General features: G+C 59.0%; 1 protein-coding gene across 6 annotated transcripts in view; it reads right to left on the bottom strand.

Annotated features, from left to right (window-relative positions):
- The window catches only part of DLGAP3 (DLG associated protein 3), a 149,540-nt gene that overhangs the window by 11,655 nt on the left and 119,928 nt on the right, over positions 1–17,957 (bottom strand). For 5 of the 6 annotated variants that reach the window (XR_012155604.2, XR_012155606.2, XR_012155605.2 and 2 more), the window contains exons 3-7: positions 6,581–6,786; positions 4,510–4,624; positions 2,293–2,527; positions 739–1,079; positions 66–151 (exon numbers count right to left, since the gene is read on the bottom strand). Coding sequence is in view for 3 of the 6 variants with exons in the window: in XM_073317303.2 (XP_073173404.1) it covers positions 66–151; positions 739–1,079; positions 2,293–2,527; positions 4,510–4,624; positions 6,581–6,786 (983 nt within the window). In the remaining 3 variants the exon portion in view is untranslated. The remainder of the gene's footprint in view (positions 1–65; positions 152–738; positions 1,080–2,292; positions 2,528–4,509; positions 4,625–6,580; positions 6,787–17,957) is intronic. The other variant, XM_073317304.2, reaches the window with a different exon arrangement.

Below are 17,957 nucleotides of genomic sequence, written 5' to 3'. Positions count from 1 at the left end.
GCAGCTGCACTAAGCCCTGCTCCTGGAGGGATGGAGCGATAAAAGCTGCATTTAACCAGCCGTACCTTTTGTCTTCTTCCACTTGCACCCCGATGGAGTGGAATTCCCTCTGGCTCCTGCTTTCTGTGTCGGAATCAGATATAGTCTCAACCTGCGGTGGTGATCAGAGGGAGAGCATGTCGGGGAAGAATCGCTGCACAGCCTCGGGCGCAAAAGACTCATGTTTTTTCATTTCCCCCAGCAGGTGCAGCGGCAGTGGGAAAGCCAGAGAAACAAAGGGCTGACGAAAGCCATGGCCAGGCAGCTCCAGGAGCATCCAGCACAGAGATGAAGGGCCATGGAGACTGGAGTCCCCTCTCGCCTTGTTGGTCAAGGATGAGGTATGGGTGGGGGGCCATGGCAGGAAGGACCCTTGGGCTGCCACTGCCTGTTGGCAAGACCATTTCATGCCAACATGATGCCGCTTGCAACAGGCCTTGGCAACGGCTGCAAAGCCAGGTCGTGGTGGTGAGACCTTGGTCTGGAGCAGCCCAAGATTCACTGCGGTAAGAGAAGGGAGGGCTGAATGGGAGGCGAGTCACCATGCATTGGGACCCTGCACGGGGCCCCAGTGGCCAAGCCTACAAGTGCCGGTGCTGGGGCTCCTAGGAAGCCCGGAGTCATAGCATTGGCAGCTGGATTCACATGGGCTTAGGCCCCGGTTCAACACTGGGAGGCTCTGGGAAGAGTGACACATACCTGAACTCCGATGGATGGGCGCCATTTCCTCTGCCGTGCCAAGCTCCTCAGCTCTTCCCGGCCTGGGATGGCCTTGATGATGAGTGTGGATGGCTTGGGAGAGCCCCGGGGCTGGATGGGAGGCAAATCCAAGGAGATGGCTGTCACCTTGGAGTTCTCCAAGCTCTCTGTGGAGTTGCAGCGAGCCACGGCGTCTTTGGACCACGAGGGGCTCCGGGCGACCTCGCTGGGGAGGTAGCTCTCGTGGGTGGACTCAGTGCTGCTCTGTGCCGTGACTGAGATGAGGGGCTTGGCTTTGATTCCTGGAGGGAGGGGCGGTGGTGCTTTTCGGTAACTGAAGGCTGTTGTGGGAGAGACACACGATAAAAAGTCACATGAGAAAGAGACACGTTCTCATTTCCTAACGCGAACACCGGCCAGTCCCACCTCTTCCTCCTGCATCCCCATGGGGTGCCAGGCCTAGTGGTCAGATCCCTGGCTGCTGTGAAGCTGAGCGACCCTACTGAAGTCAGGCCCGTTTACACCAGCCAAGGAATTGGCCCTACACTGCCGCACCACCAAAGGTTGCACCACCCCACATGCCCTGCCGGTTAACTGTGAGCTTGTGGCAAAGGGACATAAAAGCTTCATTTGCTTTTGGACCGGCTGCTTGGCCAATTCATCCACCAAACCCGAAGGGACCAGACGACCCTCAAATGAGGGGGAAGATCAGTGTGCTCTTGTGTGGCACAAGTCATGAGGCAGGCAGAAAAAGGGAGAGAGAAATGAGAGAAGGAGGAAGACAGAAAGACAGGAAGAGAGGAGGGGAAACCCGAAATAAATGCAGAGAGGAAGGTGGAGACCAGGCAGGAGGATTGATGGACAGACAGACAGATAGGGCTGTTGGCTGGCTGGAGCGATGCCCAGTCGGACACACTTAGCATCCCCCAGGGCCAGCCACACGAGCTGCCACCTCAGTGAGGCCGATGTTTCCAGCCGGCCAGAGAACTGCCCTGGGGCTGGCAGCACCCACAGCCTCACGGCGGGTGAGCCCACGGGCAGCTGAGCCCGGCCCTTGGAGGGCATCCCAGAAAGCCGTTCAAGATGGCAGCAAAGTGCGGCAGTGGGAAGCTGGAGTGGTGAGCCCACTGGGTGCCATCTATGGGAAGGGGGAGGTAGGTGGGCAGGTCCCTCTACGGGGAGGTGGGGGAAGTCCCTCTATGGGAAGGGGTTGGCAGGGGGGTCCCTATGTGGGAAGAGGCAGGAGTTGATGGGGGTCCTTCTGTGGGAAGGGGAGGGATTGGTGTGGGGGGTCCCAACGTGAGACGGGGGAGAGTATGAAGGGGGTCCCGCATGGGAAGGGGGAGGGGCTGGTGGGGGGTCTCTGTGGAAAGGGGGAGGGGCTGGCAGAAGGTGTGGGAAGGGGAGAGGCGCTCCGGGGGGGTCCCTCTGTGGGAAGGGGCTGGGGTGGGTGTGAGGACCCTCTGGGTCCCGGCAGGATTGCCCACCCCGCCCACCCCTGCACGAGTGAAGGGCCCCTGGGAGCAGCGCCATGGGGCAGGGGCTGGGGCTCACAGGTGCTGGGCTTCAGGATGCTGCTGGTGATGGCCGGCCTGGGCGGGACGGACATGGAGAAGAGCGAGAGGCAGTCGTCGTCCTGCGAGCAGCCCGCCTGGATGGCTCGCAGGTAGCTGTGGCTCCGCATGCGGAAGCAGCCCGGCAGGTCCAGCGCCTCCACGGCCTGGGACTCCACCTCGCCAAAGACGGACTCGCAGACCGCCTCAAACTGGTGGTTCAGCTCCTCGTTGATCTGAGGGGAGAGTGGGGCAGATGAGGGGCCTGGGCAGCTCTGACAGGGTCCAGTGCCCCCCACTCCATCCTCCATGGAGATACCAGAGGGGCTACAGGGAACGACTCGCCCTGGCCCCCGCTGGTGGCTCAAGGACTAGAGATGATACTGATATATCGGCCGGCACAGCGAGGGCCCTGCATCCACCCCTCCCTAGTCACCCAGGCCCTTGGACTCCAGCCAGCCAGTTCCCTCCCCCTGGCTGGATTCGACCCAGCAACCTAGAGAGGAAAGTCTGCCAGTCCCATTGCCAGGCTCCCGCCAACTGCCAGGGCCTCTCCCCTCTGCTGCAGCTCTTGAGCCCTGGTACCAGGCAGCTACTTCCTCTGGTGCACGAGAATCTGCCATGAGGGAAAGGCCCGACTGATCGTGCCGGGCTTTATTTCAGCGCAGGTGCTGCCTGGAGCCCAGCCGTGACCCACTGCGGGGGAGGCGACTCCCAGTCAGGGTTTCCATCCATTGCAGCATGTCCCTGGCGCACCTAGAAGGTCTCTCTCTACCTCTGCTCTTGACAGAGAGCAGGCAGACATCACTGCCCAAAACCTGGTGCCGGGCCCAGGAGTTAGCACTGTGACAGCAGGGAGCCCTGGGGTTTGCTGGGGAAAAGCGGCACTGAGACAGTCATCCAAATTCAAACCCATTTTTGAGGGGAGGCGAAGTCTGTCCGGGCAGCACTGAGAGAAGCAGCACCGGGATTACGGGAGAGACAAGCTCTTCCCTAGATGTTACTAGCCAGGCCTGGCATAACCAAGAGGTTCAGAGAAGCTTCCGAACCTTTGGGGAAGCTTATCCAAACCAACTCCGAATTATCACAGCACTACACTCCAGTTACTCTTTGGTGCTGGATGGCTCAGGGAGACGGTAATAGGGGCCAGGGGAGCCTTGCGCTACTAGGTCGTTGGTTTGAATCCAGTTCAAGTCATGAGTGTCCTCCAAAATCATTAGCACCTGGTGCTTGTTTGATGCCTTCTATGAGATGTATCAGTGGGAGAGAAAACCTCGGCTGGCGAAAAATGTGGAGCTCAGCTTGGCAGAGAGGCTAACAGGTGAAAGGGCCCCGGAGGCTGATATCCCCTCACCTCTTCTGCAGGGACTCAAGATTGTAGTGCTTTGGAAGGGCAGCCTGGGGCAGCTTACCTGGCCACTGTCCGGGCTGCACTCTTCCTACAGACGCATCAGTTGGGTACCGGTCCCTGGGGCTAACATGCATGCAGAAGGAGGGGCAGATAAACAGCCTATGCTGGGAGCAGAGAGGAGGGGCCGAGAAGAGAGCCGCCTGAACACAGGGGCCTCTTGTGGCTAGTCAAGCCCCTGGGAAGACATGAAAGCACTCTGCATCGCCACCAGTGGGAGGGTCCTGGCCGGCCCAGGCAGGGCTGCGGAGGAAAGGCCGGTAGCATGCAGACAGCGCTCTGCATTACTGTATGAGCAGAGAAAGGACAGCGCTGGCCGGACAGGGAGGACACACAGGCAGCATGTCTGGAGGGGAGCAGAAGCCAAGCCATTGCGGGGAAGGGGCAGAGCCTCGCTGGTGCATGCAGGGAAGCCTGCCGCCTCCCCAAGAATCAGCGTCCCCGTGCTGCAGATTAGCACATGCAATGCAGGGGTGGGGGGGACTAGCCCCCCGGGGTGGGGGGGTCAGGTCTCCATGTGGCACAGAAGGGTCAGTGGAGAGCGGCCAGGCCTGTCCCGCCTCTCGGACACTGCTGCCACTTGGGAACCTTGAGTCCCATGCCCAGCTCCGGATGGCTCCACTCGGCTCCTTGCATGCAGAGCTCTCCTCAGCTCTAGCCACTCATTCAGAAAATCCAGCCCCATGGAGGGTACTGAGTCCGCCCAAACACCAACCGCCCCCGCACCGAGCATATGAACTCCAGCAACTGAGGGCACAGGACAGTCAGGGCATGAGAGCCAGGCACAGCAACGGGCACGACCCACCTTACCTGGCCGGTGGTGAAAGAGCGTCCGTAGCCCTGTCCCCGAGGGTGCATTCTGGGCGGGGTGCAGCAGCTGGGACAGTTACAGATATATGAATCAGAATAGTGCCTACTTGCAAACCTAATGAGAGACAGTGGGGGAAAAAGGATTCGGACCAAAAGCAACACGTTCAAGCGGAGCATTTGGAAACAGCCCAGTGACTGGGCTCCTGTCCGCAGCTGCCTCTGCCCCCTGAACCTGGCAGACCATTGTCCCGCCCCCTACCCGCCCGCCATCCCAATGTGAGCGCCCCACCACCTCTACAATCTCCTCAAGCAGCCCCGGAGCAAGGAGGGGATTCCCGGAGCCCTCCAGTTCTGGTTAGGCTGGGCTCACAGAACATCACCCACACCCACAGCACAGGAAGGTGTCGATAAGCAGGGCAGGAGGCAGACCCATGGTGGCAGTGTGGGGCTGGCAAAGAGGCAAGGCCACTGAGAGGGACAGAGCAGGTTAACCAGCAGGTGTGTCCTTACCTGGGCCACCAACACCTGAGAGCACTACAGCCTTGTCGACACAGGGACTGGTGTGATCCCCTAACACAGCACAATGAACACCAGCCCGGTGCACTCTGAAACAGTGCAAACTCCTACTGCAGGCCTGATTTACACCACTCTAGTGCAATGGTGCAAACCTCTAATTTAAACACAATTTGCACCAGTCCAGCATAATTGACACCTAATGTGGACATAATTGACACCAGTCCAGCATAATCGACACTAGTGCAAACTCTTAATACAAACACTGTTTTCACCAGTGCACAACGATTTACGCCAGTGCAAACCCCTAGTCTAAACACTGCAGCGTAATTTGCACTATTGCAGCTGACCCCAGTAACCCTCCTCTTTTCCCTGCCCCATTCCCGCAACAGAGATAAACTGCACCAATGTGAAATCCCCCTGTGCTGGTGCAAACGGTGTTTGCATCCCTCTTAGCCAGGGATTTTCAGCTGTGGCTAAAATCCCAGCATAGACAAGACCCAACCCTGAGAGAGTCAAACAGTTCAAACTTTCTCTGAACTCCAATACAGTTTATTTTACCTTTGGGGTTTCACTCACTGTCCTGGTTTCGCAGATCTGCATGCACAAAAATGCCCAGACACTTGTGCACCCCAAGCCCCGATCCTGCAATCAGATCCCCTCATGTGCACCCTGCACCCACAAAGAACCTTCCAGAACTCAGTCTGCGCCCACTGATCCAAGCACAGGATCGGGCCCTTATATGCAAATGCAGCTGCAGTAACTGCACATGCCAATGTCCACATAAGCTGGGTATCATCTGTGCGCACATTTAGCAGAGCCACCCAAAAAAAACCCACAGGCGTTTTGAACAAGCGTTTCTGAACATCTGGATCCTCTGAATATAGACTGAACATCTGCATTTCTTGTTTATGGCAGCCCTGCAAAACTGATCATCTCCCAGTGCAAAATCTACTCACTAGCACTCATGGAAGACAAAGAAAATTGAAAGATTTTAATTGCCTGGAAATTCTCCCCCACGCCCCGCTCTCCCAGACCGAAAGATCTACGGGGCAGGGACTTTCTCCTTTGATGCGTATGTGCAGCGCCTAGCACAATGGCGTGCAATCACGATCAGGGTCTTTGGGCACTACCTTAGTACACATAATAAAGAATAAATACAGCGAGCGAGTCGAATTTTTCAGTTTCATACTCAAATGTCCCAGCACTAACCTGAGCCTAGGATGTTGAAGTTGCCAATCTGCAGGGGGGTGGGATGCGTGGGAAGGTTGCTGAAATCCATGGTTCTATGGAGTTTCACTTTTTAAAAAATAAGCTGTGTATTTTAGCCTGGATTCCCTGCCAGAGAACCCTTCTCTCACTAAAGCCTAACTAAAGCAACACCCAAGTCCCTGCACCCACCGTCCCAACATCCTTCCCCGACCGTCCCTCCCCAACCCTGCATCCACCGCCCCAGCATCCTCTCCCCAAGCCCCACCTCCCTGCCCCCTGCCCCTCTCCAAGCCTGCATCCCCAAAGGAGGTTCATAGCAGGCCTGGCGCCTCAGGCCCTCTCTTACTTGGTCCTGGCCTGGTCTACACTGGAGGAGCGGCGGTAGCCATCTCGCCGGGACAAGCCCTTGGGAGACACCTTGGCGCTGGCCTCCGAGTCACCGCTGTCATCGTCCCCCATGGCCTTGATGTAGCTGCCGCTCCGCATCCGCCGGCAGGGGATCTCGCCGTCCTTCCCCATTGCTGGGTAGCTGCTCCACTCGTCCTGCGGCACCTGCAGCGAGGACAGCCCCATGAAGAGGGGTCAGGTCAGGGAGCCCAGGGCCGTGGAGCGTGCATGGGGGCAGAGATGACACATAACGGCTGATAGTGGTGGAGGGACACAATTTAAAGGTTCTGGTTGTGTGCAGTGGGGGTTCCTGGTAGAAATCGGGGGGGGGGTGACCCCATGTAACCCACCCACGCGTCGTCTCTCCGTGGTGGTGGAGCAGACTCAGACATCCACCCCATGGGGACACTGGGGAGACGTGACACTAGGACAGAGACACTAGAGAGCCCGAAGGACCCACAGGGTCTGTCTGTGTCCAACAGCTTGACAAGAATCCTCTTTATAGCCATTACAGACAGGGCCTCTCTCCCCTGCTGGCTGCAGGGTCCACTCCCCATTAGCCACTGGGAGCACCACACTAGGGAGGGGCAAACCATCCTGTCCCCAAGAGGAACCATCCCTTTCCCCATTCCTCCCAGCAGCCCACAGCTCAGACCCGAGCCCCGAAGTCTAGGGCACCAGATCTGAACTCCAAAGCCCAGGGCTCCTGGCCTTGCAGGATTTGATTCAGCCTGTCTCTGCCCCAAACCGGGTCAGCAGAGTTTGGTTCACTCCCCTCCCCGCTTCCTCTGCTTTCCAGTGGGGCCGCGTTCCAGAGGGGACAAGATTGTGTGAAATGGGCTGTTCTCCTGCTGATGAACCACAAATTTCCTGCTCTGATGGCTGCTCCAGCCTGGCTTGGGCTCTGCTCAGGGGTTCCTGGAGCTGGCAGAAGCATCTGATTTTCTGGGCGCCCGTGAGCCTTCTGCGGCTCAGCCCCCACCACCCCGCCTTTCCCTTTGCAAAGGGAAAGTGGATTCGGCATCCCCATGTCTGCCAGGCTGGGGTTCCTTTCGCTGTCAGGTGCCGCTCACAACGACAGGAGCTGACGACCCAGCACGGCACGGCTGGGGTGCTGTTTGGGCTCAGAACCTGCCCCAAACTCCCAAACAAAGGCCAGCTGGCCTGGACAAGCTCAGTGCCCTCAGAGAGAGAGCCTTGTTTCTCTCCTTACCCCGACAGCCTCTGCGCTCAGCGCCTCTCAGCCCCCTGGGTGTGGCCCACCCCAGTCTGTTCACCGCCCCCCCCCAATCTGCCAACCCCACCCCACCCTTGTCCCTTTGCACAGGCTCTCTGGACACAGGCTGCAGGGAGACCAGCTGGCAGGGGCCTCTCAACTAAGGAACTCCCCACGTGATGCTCAGAACTCCCACCTCACAGCGCCCCCAACAGGCGAGGCTGGGCCAAATCCCACCCATTGCCGGCGCAACCCTGGCCAGTCTCTTTGCCAAGGCACCGTCACAATGGTGCCGGCACCCCGGCGTCCTTACCAGGTTCTGGTATGCCCCGGGCTATGAATCACAGAATATCAGGGTTGGAAGGGACCTCAGGAGGTCAACTAGTTCAACACCCTGCTCAAAGCAAGACCTAATCCCCCAGCTAAATCATCCCAGCCAGCGCTTTGTCAAGCCTGACCTTAAAAACCTCTAAGGAAGGAGATTCCACCACCTCCCTAGGGAACCCATTCCAGTGCTTCACCACCCTCCTATGAGCACAAGAGCAAAGCAGCTGGAAGGGAACCAGAGACCCGAACAGACAGAGGTGCCTCTCCGGCCACTCAGAGGGAACATGGGAATGAGAGCGGGTCCATTTACCGCATCTCTCGCTCTCCTGCCACATCCCCACTCAGGTAGCCAGGGCTGGGAAGGCGAGCGAGTGGGGAGGGGGCCAGGAGAACCTGGCCATCCCCTCCCGCAGCCTGGGTGAATGATCATTTTGTTGTCATTCACAGTTTCCTTCCCCTGGGAAAGAAGAAGGGCTAATTAGCTTTTAATTGGTAAAGGGTGACCTATCGTGGAACCCAGGCAGCGGGGCTGGCCGCCGGCACTAATCCAGGCATTAAATGGTTAAACACCCATGGCCGCCACTTGGGAAGGGAGCTGGCAAAAGCCTGTGGGTCAGGGAGAGAGGGGTGTTTGCACCCTCCCAGCCAGAGGGGCTGGGAGCCTGGCACCATCTTGTATTGCGCACACACCAAGGAACTGGAATCGGGGCTGGCACCGGGTTTGATCCAAAATCCAGGGGGGACGATGGGAGATGGGTGAGGCTGGGAGTGGTGCAAAACTTCTAGACTGGGCTGGCCTGGAGCCAGGTGCCATGATGACCAGAGCCCAACGATTGGAGCCGGGAGGGCTTTGGATAAATGGGGCTGGGTTTAGCCCATCTCTGCTTAGTTAATTCTTCGGTGGGTGGGTGAGACTGTGCATAGGCAAGTGAGTGTGAGTGCACCCGAGTGTGTGTACCTGAGTGTGTATGTACCTAAGCATGCATGTTTGTGTGTGTTTGCGTGCAAGTGTACCTGAGCACGAATGTAGGTGTATCTGAGTGTGCGTGTATCTGAGCGTGAGTGTATCTGCATGTGAGTGTGTGTGTACTTGAATGTGTGTGTACCTGAGCACGAATGTAGGTGTATCTGAGTGTGCATGTATCTGAGTGTGCGTGTATCTGAGCGTGCGTGTATCTGTGTGCAAGTGTGGAGCAGTTTGGGATGTCCCATTGCACAGGAGCAGTTTCATTGTGGGGCTGTTTCCGGCGCTGGAGATTTCTTTGGGCTGGGCCGGTCTGGGTTCTGGAGATATGTGGGAATATGGACGTTTTGTGGGGGGAGGCGTGTCAATGCATCCATGGAGACCTTCTGGCAGGAGACGAGCAGAGGGCGGCTCTGGGGCTGTCCTGGGGCGACTGGCCCTACTGTTGGCTTTGTTTGTTTCCAAGAAGCACAATTCTGCCTCATGCTGCTGGGGCTTCTTAGCCGAAACCTCAGAGCCTCCAGTGCTCCTGGGGCGGGGGCTTCTTCTGCAGAGCAGAGCAGTCCAGGAGAGGGCTGCTCCGGTCAGAGCCGTAGGGACAGGTGCCCAGACAGCATTCGGGAAGCAGACAGCCCAAGGGGTGCGTCAGCCAGCTGAGACAGGCCGCAATCAATTGCTCAAGGCTGGGCCAGGGAAGAGCTGATGAGCCAATGTTGGCGAATCCCTTCGTTCCTCTCGGTCCAGCCGACGAGTGAGCTGCAGGTCGTGCAGATGGGCCGGAGACGGGGAGTGACAGCTGAGCTAACCAGCATGGAAACCGGCCAGCAGCCCTGCATAGGCTTCGGCGCCGGCCATGCGACTCCCCGTTCCTGGGGGCCGCGGCAGAGCCAGGGGAATCCCTGGCCAGAGCGGCTCAGCCCAAAGAGATCGAACCTGAGGCAGGGCCAAGGAAGCGCCTGGGAATTTCGTTTTCCCACAGTCCTCTCTGCTGCCTCCCCTGCCTGGAACCCAGCTGGCCACCACCACGGGAAGAGGGGGCAGCTCCAGCCGCCAGAAGCCTTCAATACTGGTTATGACAGAGCCATGCCCCAACAGGAAGGCGGGAACTTTCGTGCCCGGCATGCCCGGACCACCCCGGTCACATGCGTACCCGTGAGCAAAACACACCGTCAACGAACCCGAGCTGAGCACAACCTCGGAGGCTGCTATAGCACCCCTCATCCCCAAGGCTGCCAGGCGCTGCTGAAATGCAGCCACTGGGGCTGGGGCCTGGAAGAGTGAGACCCACTGCCCCATTGCATCGTGGGAGAGCAGCTCTGCACCCTCCTACACCAGCCTGAAACTGGAGTGGCCCCACTGAAGCCCAGTGGAGACGCCCCGGATTTACAGCAGCACGAGAACCGAACATGGCCCTTCCCGGCCCCACAGATCAGCCAGGGCATCCGTTTCCCACACCACAGCATGGAGTGGTGCGCACAGGCTAACTCACGGGTGTAAATCCAGTGTAGCTCAGCTAAAGCCAGTGGAGTTGCTATGGATTTACACCAGCATAACTGAGGGCAAGATTTGGCCCGAAGTATCTCCTGTCCCTTGGAATGACACCAGGGTGGGGCAACCCTGCTGGGATTCCCCAGAGCGCTGGGCAGGCTCCTGACCGGCTTCCTTTCAGACTCAGAACAGCAGAAAGGGACCGGCACGGGGACAGGGTCTGGCCCCAGAGATCTCACACGCACAGGTGCCAACGTGCACAGGCCCACTCCCACCCTCTCCCCCCTCCCCATCCCCTTGGCAGCGTGGGCCAGGCGCCTCTACCATGGAGAGGCTGGAGCTGGGCCCACGGCAGGAGGGGAGGCCCGGCGCTGATGGGCTGGTTAGGAAGGCAGATCATTTACATTTTTCCAATCTGTGCTAAGCGGTGTGGAACAAACAGCAGCGTTGCTCGGCTAAGAGCCGGGAAGCCAGGCCCCGCGAGGGGTGCGGGACACGCGCGCCCACAGGCCTGATTTTTCAATCACAGCTCCTCAGGCCGCAGCAGGTGAAGACTCCTGGATCTGGCCCAGGAGCCATGTGTGAGCTGAGGGCAGAGCCTCAGTTTCCCCTTCAGACTGGGAGGCCTCAGACCAGGGCGACTTCTGCTCTGCCTCTGGGACGGCAACACTGGCTGTCCAACAGGCACATGTGGGCAGGGCAGGAGAGGGCGGAGGGGGTGCGGTGGCAGGGCTGGAGCTGGGGAACGCAGGCCCTGGGGGTTGCACTTTGGGAGCCAGGGAGCTCTGTGAGGGCCTGTGAGGTGCACGCTACAGTGCAGGCCTGGGGAGGACTCCTGACGGGCTGCACTGGGACTCCAAGGCTGGAGGTAGCCCAGGGCCTGGACGGAGCTGTAAGCCCTGGCCAGGTCATGTCACCAGCTGCAGGCCCAGGCAAGGTGGGGTGCACGGGTGAGGTGGGTGCTTTGGGATTCGGAGAGCCCCTGCCCTGTTAAGCTGCATGCCTGCAGCATGCCACTGGGGCCTGGGAGCAGAGCCAGCTCACTCCCCATGTGCTCTCTGCACACGGGATGGGACAGGAGCCATGGCCTCAGAGTAGCCTGGCCATCTGACAGTGAGCGATTGATAGAGCCAGGGAGAGCACGGGCCGGCGCTAGGCAAGTTTCCCTTCAGCTCTGCCACTGCATCTCAATCCTGACCCACAGCCCGTCTCCCACCCAGCTCTGCCGATGCCCCTCAATCCTTATCCGCCACCTCCTCTCTATCCCGGTCCTTGGCACAGCTGGACAATGAAAGATGTGGGGTGGGGTCCTGGCGCTGGAGTGGCAGGACACGCAGCAGGCCAGGATTGAGGGTCAAGGCTGCCTGCAGGAAGGCAACACTCAATCCCTGCCCATGGCATGCCAGGCTCCTAGTCAGCTCCATCTGCCGCCTGCCCAACCCACCCAGAAACATAAGCATGGTGAGGAAGAAAACAGAGACTGAGCCCACCTGCAGTGGAAGGGAGGGGGTCTGCCTGCCCTGCCAGCTCCCCGTGGATCACGGCATGGGAAAACCACGCAGCGAAATCCAGCCTACTCCATGGAGAACCCTGACTGGCAAATCCCCTCCATGCCCAGCCACTCCGAGACCCTGGGGAGGAAGCGGTTACCAGTGTAAATGCTCCCACGGGCCGGCTGCCTCCTTCGTGGTCCTGCAGCTACAGCAGTAAGGTTTCAATGGTAGAGATGACTCCATCTCCACTCCACTCTGCGCTCTCCCTGCTATTTCTCAGCTGCCAGGCAGCACGGGGTCCTAGTCACCCACAGAACAGGGTCACTGGAGTGAGGCCACAAACCTCCTTTCGCTCAGCTGCCCTCAGACGGGAGCAACGTTCAGTTCCTGAGTGGATGGTTTTCAGTGGCTCTGATTATTCCTGGCATTACTGTAGAGCAGCAGTTGTCAAACTATGGGGCAGGCTTCCCCAGGGGGGGCAGGTGAACGTGTCAAGGGAGGCCCAAGCCGTGTGCTTTTTTTGAAGAGCTCCGGGTGGCTGGGGCTCGTGCAGAAGGGCTGTGCGGGGATTAAGGGGACAGCTGGAACCCCACCGCTCCAGGGCTGACAGCCGGAGCCCCGCCACCCAGGCTCGGGCTCTCCTTCAGCCTCCCCCAATCCCTCACCCGGATGCGGCAGGGCTCCAGCCGTCAGCCCCAGGGGGGCAGCTGTGACACAGAAGTAAGGGTGGCAATGGGGCACTAAGTCGGCTGTGAAACGTGATATTGACAAATGTCACTTTTCACATTGCCACCCTTACTTCTGCGCAGCTGCTGGTAGGGTGCTGCCTTCAGAGCTGGTTGCCCTGGCCAGCAGCCGCTGCTCTCCGCTCTGCCCTCAGAGCTGGGTGGCGATATATGGACTTATAGGTGGGGGCCTAACGACTACAGACAAAAAGAAGAGGAGCCTGATCGAATAAGTTTGAGAACCAGTCATAGAACCCAAGGGAGATCGGAGCTCCGTTGTGCTAGGCGCTGTACATACACGTGGTAAACACCTATTTCTAAATAAAGAAACCCAGGGCCTGATTCTGCACAGAGTCATCCCGGTCTCATGCCAGGCAACGCCACTGAGTCCCACATAGGCCTGCAGGGAACCAGATCGGGAGCCTCTTCAGAACCTGTGTACCTGCAAAGCAGGTTAGATGGGTCATGGTTCCAACAGCAGCAGGGTTTCAATGGTCCATGTGGGCCCAATCCCCCCCTTGCCCAGGTGCCACTCCATTGTAGTTACTTCAGATTTACACCAGTAGGAGAACAGAATCTGTCCCCAGTTTGGGCACTCTCTAGTCAGGGGCTGCAGGACATTAGCAGGGAGAGGTGGGGAGTCAGGTGGAAATCTTGAGCTGCTGCTCCCTATGCCTTAGATGTATGGGTCCCGTTGAGCGCGAGCACATGCTCCAGGGCTCTCAGAAGAAGCATGGCTTTGTGGACAAGGCACCAAACTGGGAAGCAGGTGATTGGGACGCCACAAGCTTTGTGTATGCCCTTGGGTGAGTCTCTCTGCACCCCTGTTCCATAGGGAGAGAATGGTGACCCTCCCCTCCCCCAAAGGGGCCCATGAATGTGGGTGAGGTGCTGGGCCCTATACGGAGACAGAGAGATCCAGCAAAGGATGCTGTGAAGAAGGATTAAGATGCATTTTCACAAACCACCTCTCTCCTGGCCATCCCCGTTGCTCTGTTTTCTCCTCGTTAGAGCTGGGAGCTCATTGATTGGGCCTTTGGAGCTTTGTCTTCCTCGGAGAGCCAAGGACCACGGCTTCTTCTCATTGTTTGTTAGGTTGTGATTAGCAGGAGCACCGGGACTGGGATGTGCAGAGCTGGGGGCCTCGGCGCCGTGGAAGCCGGCTGCACCAGCTGGCATAATCCTGTCCCCTTTTTAAATAAAAGCCTTTTGCTTTGTGCCTTTGGAGGACAAGGCTATTACAGCCCGACTCTCCTCTAATCACAAACATCAAGGTGCTGGACCGCCAGGCACTGTGGGAACACTGGGGAGAGCAAAGCCAACGGGGAACAAAGCTGCAGGAAAGAGCCACTTCAGCCTCGCGCTGGTCCAGAGAAGAGTAACATATAGCTTCCAGCTGGGCTCGCTCTCGGCTGAGTCCTCGTGCCTGACAATGGCCCCCTCTGAGGGTGCATCCACACTGCATTGTGAACCTGGGTCTGTGGGTCCCAGCCTGGGAACTCGGAGCGTCCACACTGCATTGTGAACCTGGGTCTGTGGGGCCCGGCCTGGGGACTCGGAGCATCCACATTGCATTGTGAACCTGGTTTTACAATTGCAGGACCTGGGTCTCAGACCTGCTGACGTGTACATACTGCACTGCCCAGACTTTCTGACTCGGCTGTGGCTTGAGCTGCATCCATACTGCAAAACGACAGTTGGACCAAGTCTCAGCGGGCCTCAGACTCGGACTCACCCCCTACCAGGATCCAAGGACCCAGGTCCCGAGTGCTGGCTAACCCAGGTCAGACTGATTTGTGTGTGGACGGAAGGGGGGCTGTGGCTCAAACCCGAGTCAGCCCGGGCTCACTGTGCAGGGTAGACATACCCTCAAGGGCCTACAAAGCTCACTGCTTGCCCTTTCCCAGCCACAGGGGAGCTGCTATCAAAGAGCCAGTCCTGTTCCCAGAAGCACAGCGACCCCCAGCACCACCCCTCCCATGAGTTAACCCATGGGTGGATGGTGCCGGCTAGAGCCCCGGCTGAAGCAGGAGAGCAGGCTGGGTGATTCCCAGCACCCAGCCAGCGACTGATAGTGCTGTTCCGAGCCCCTGCTGCAGGGAAGACTCAGGCAGATGCAGAAAGAGTTGCTGGGGGTTCAGCAAGAGGAGGGGCTTCCCTCTGTCGCTGCACGGAGCCAGCTCCCCAGCGTGGCACTAGGGGGCGCTATGCCATCAGCCTTCACGCCATCAGCAGGTCATGGGAAACCCAGGGCTTCAACTTCTGTCCTCAGTATTTAACTCCCATCCCCAAGGGCATCGTCTGGTGATGTCCTCAAGTCCCCTTCTCTATGCCCCCCTCCTACAATCGACTAGGGGAGGGGACGTAATGCTGAGCATCTCCTCCCCCTAGCAGGGGCTGAAAGGTGCACACCTAGATCCTGCTCTGGGGAGGTCCACGGGAGCGTAAGGCCATGTGCAGGAACTGAACCTGTGATCCTCCCAGGGCTTTACCAGACCAGCCATCTCAACTTTTTAAACACATGGCACGAGGCATGGCCCTGTCACCAAGCTGCCACTAGTAACTCCCTGTAGCCGCTGAAAGGTCCCAAACACTAAGTTGCCAGCCCATCACCCTGGTCTTGGGGCTCCCATAGCACAGAGCAGAGCAAGCAGCTCCACCCTGCCCCTCTGTGCCTTGCCGCTGAGCAGCTCTCAGGAACTGGGGCGGGCTGGGGGATCACTCAGAGGAGCATGAGGCAGAAGCACTGAAGAGCGGAGCTTCCATAAGGGAGCTGGGTCAGGACCCTATGCACATTTGTAACACACCGGACCCGATTCTGCCACCATGGAGAGGGAAACAGGGGGCAGGCTAGGAGGAGCAGGAAGCTGGGAACCAAGCCAGGTCCTGGATCCCATCCCACTCAACCCAAACCCAGAGGAGAGGAGCTCAGTCCCAGGGGATGGTAGACAGCCATGGAGCTACATGCCCAGCTCTCACCACCCGTCACACACGCGGGGTAAGGGCTAGCCCTGGCTCATCACCAAGCTATCTATGCCCCCGCCCCCCTCCCGTAGAGCTATATCTAGCTAGACATGCAGACCGACTGCCCTTCTGTGGGCAGACACATGCCTATCCACATGCTGTATCTGCCCTTGCTCTGCCCTGGTTCTAGACTCACATTTAAAGGAAGCCGGGGGGGGTGACTCTCTGAACCAGCCATAGGAAAGGCATCCTTTGAAAGCAGCACGACCTGATCCGGACCTCCCGCTCCAGCTGCCAGAGCCGGAGGGAGAGGTGGTTTGGCAGAGATAAGCTCTCGGGAAGACATATTAGGAGGAGGGGAGCTTTCTTTGGAAAGGCGAGCGCTCATTAAAAGCAGCCAACGCCGGCCAGCTGTCAGGGTGCGTGGGTGAAGATGAGCGTTGATCCCACCACTAAGAAGAAGGGCAGAAAACCTCTGTGCCCTTCTCAGCCGGCTCATTCAATCACCCCCTGTCCCTACCCTCTCTGCCTCCCACCTGGTCTCTGTGAGCCCCCCGGCACTAGGGGGCGCTGTGCCGCTGGCCACTTGTGGTCACTGAGGGTCGGCCCCATCACCCTTTTTCCCCTAGTGCTGGGCCGTCCCGTGCAATCCCCTTTCACCTTCCTAAAATCTCCAATGCTGGCGTTAGTGGGATGCCATATTCCTCGCTTCCTGCCCTACACTCCAACGGCAGCGAGATTGCTACGTGCTATCAGTATGGCAGTACTGCTTAGAGGGAGGGTGACCAGGTGTCTGGTTTTGGACCGGAACACCCAGTCGAAAAGGGACCCTGGCGACGCCGGTCAGCACCGCCAATTGGGCTGTTAAAAGTCCAGTCAGCGGTGCTGCGGCACTAAGGCAGGCTAGTCCCCACCTGTCCCGGCACCGCACTGCGCTCCGGAAGCGGCCAGCGGGTCTGGCTCCTAGGCAGGGGAGCCATGGGGCTCCGTGCGCTGTCCCACCCCGAGCATCAGCTCCGCACTCCCATTGTCTGGGAACCGGCCAATGGGAGCTGGGGGGGCGATGCCTGCGGGCAAGAGCAGCGCATGGAGCCTCCTGCCCCCCACACCCTTGCCTAGGACCCGGACCTGCTGGCTGCTTCCAGGGCATATGCAGCGCAGTGCCAGGACAGGCAGGCAGGCAGCCTGCCTTAGCCCCCGCCCCCACTGTGCCGCTGACCAGGAGTAGCTCGAGGTAAGCCCACACCCCAAGCCTGAGCCTCAACCCCAAGCCCCAACCCCCTGCCCCAGCTCTGAGCCCCCACAAACCAGAGCACCCTCCTGCACCCCATATCCCTCATCCCCAGCCCCACCCCAGAGTCCGCACCCCCAGCCGGAGCCCCCTCCTGCACCCTGAACCCCTCATTTCTGGACCCACACCAGAGCCTGAACCCCCAGTTAGAGCCCTTACTCCCTCCCACACCCCAACCCCCTACCCCAGCCCTGTGAAAGTGAGTGAGGGTGGGGGAGAGCGAGCCACCAACGGAGGGGGAATGTAGTGAGCATGGGGCGGGGCCTCAGGGAAGGGGCGGGGTAGGGTGTTCAATTTTATACTTAGAGGCTGCAACCAAACTCAGGGCCCCAGCGTGCCAGGTGCTGTACAGACCCATAGAGAGAGACAGTCCCTGCCCTACAATCTGAATAGACCAGGGGTGGGAAAGCGGAGGCAGTATCACCCCCCTTTCACACCAGGGGAACTGAGGCACAGAGAGGCTAAGCGACATGACCACGGTCACACTGGATGCCTAGGGCAGAGGAGGGAGTTGAACTCCCATTTTCTGACCCCAGCTCAAGCCCTGAAGCACAAGCCCACCCCCCACCTCCCCCAGCCACCTGCTACCCCGAGAACTGTAGCTGCAGGGACAGCCCGGGAGGGAGCCGGGGACACGGACGCCAGACTGGCAAGAGGCTGGGAATATGCTAAGTGCTCTGGAGCTCACCACAGGCCCAGTCCAGATCAATAAATAATAATAATTCAGCAGGGGAGCGGGGGACAGAAGCGAGCTGCGCTTGCGGTTAGCAGGAGAGGCAGACAAGACACCCCTGGAAGTGTGATAAGCCACGGGAGCGGTGGTGGCACATGCCTGCTTGGCAGTGACCTTCCCAAAGTCAGACCCATT

This window comes from Lepidochelys kempii, chromosome 19, assembly GCF_965140285.1.
Source record: "Lepidochelys kempii isolate rLepKem1 chromosome 19, rLepKem1.hap1, whole genome shotgun sequence".
NCBI classification, from domain to species: Eukaryota; Metazoa; Chordata; order Testudines; family Cheloniidae; genus Lepidochelys; species Lepidochelys kempii.
Note: the sequence above shows the minus strand (reverse complement) of the source record. Positions and strands in the feature narration are given on the sequence as shown.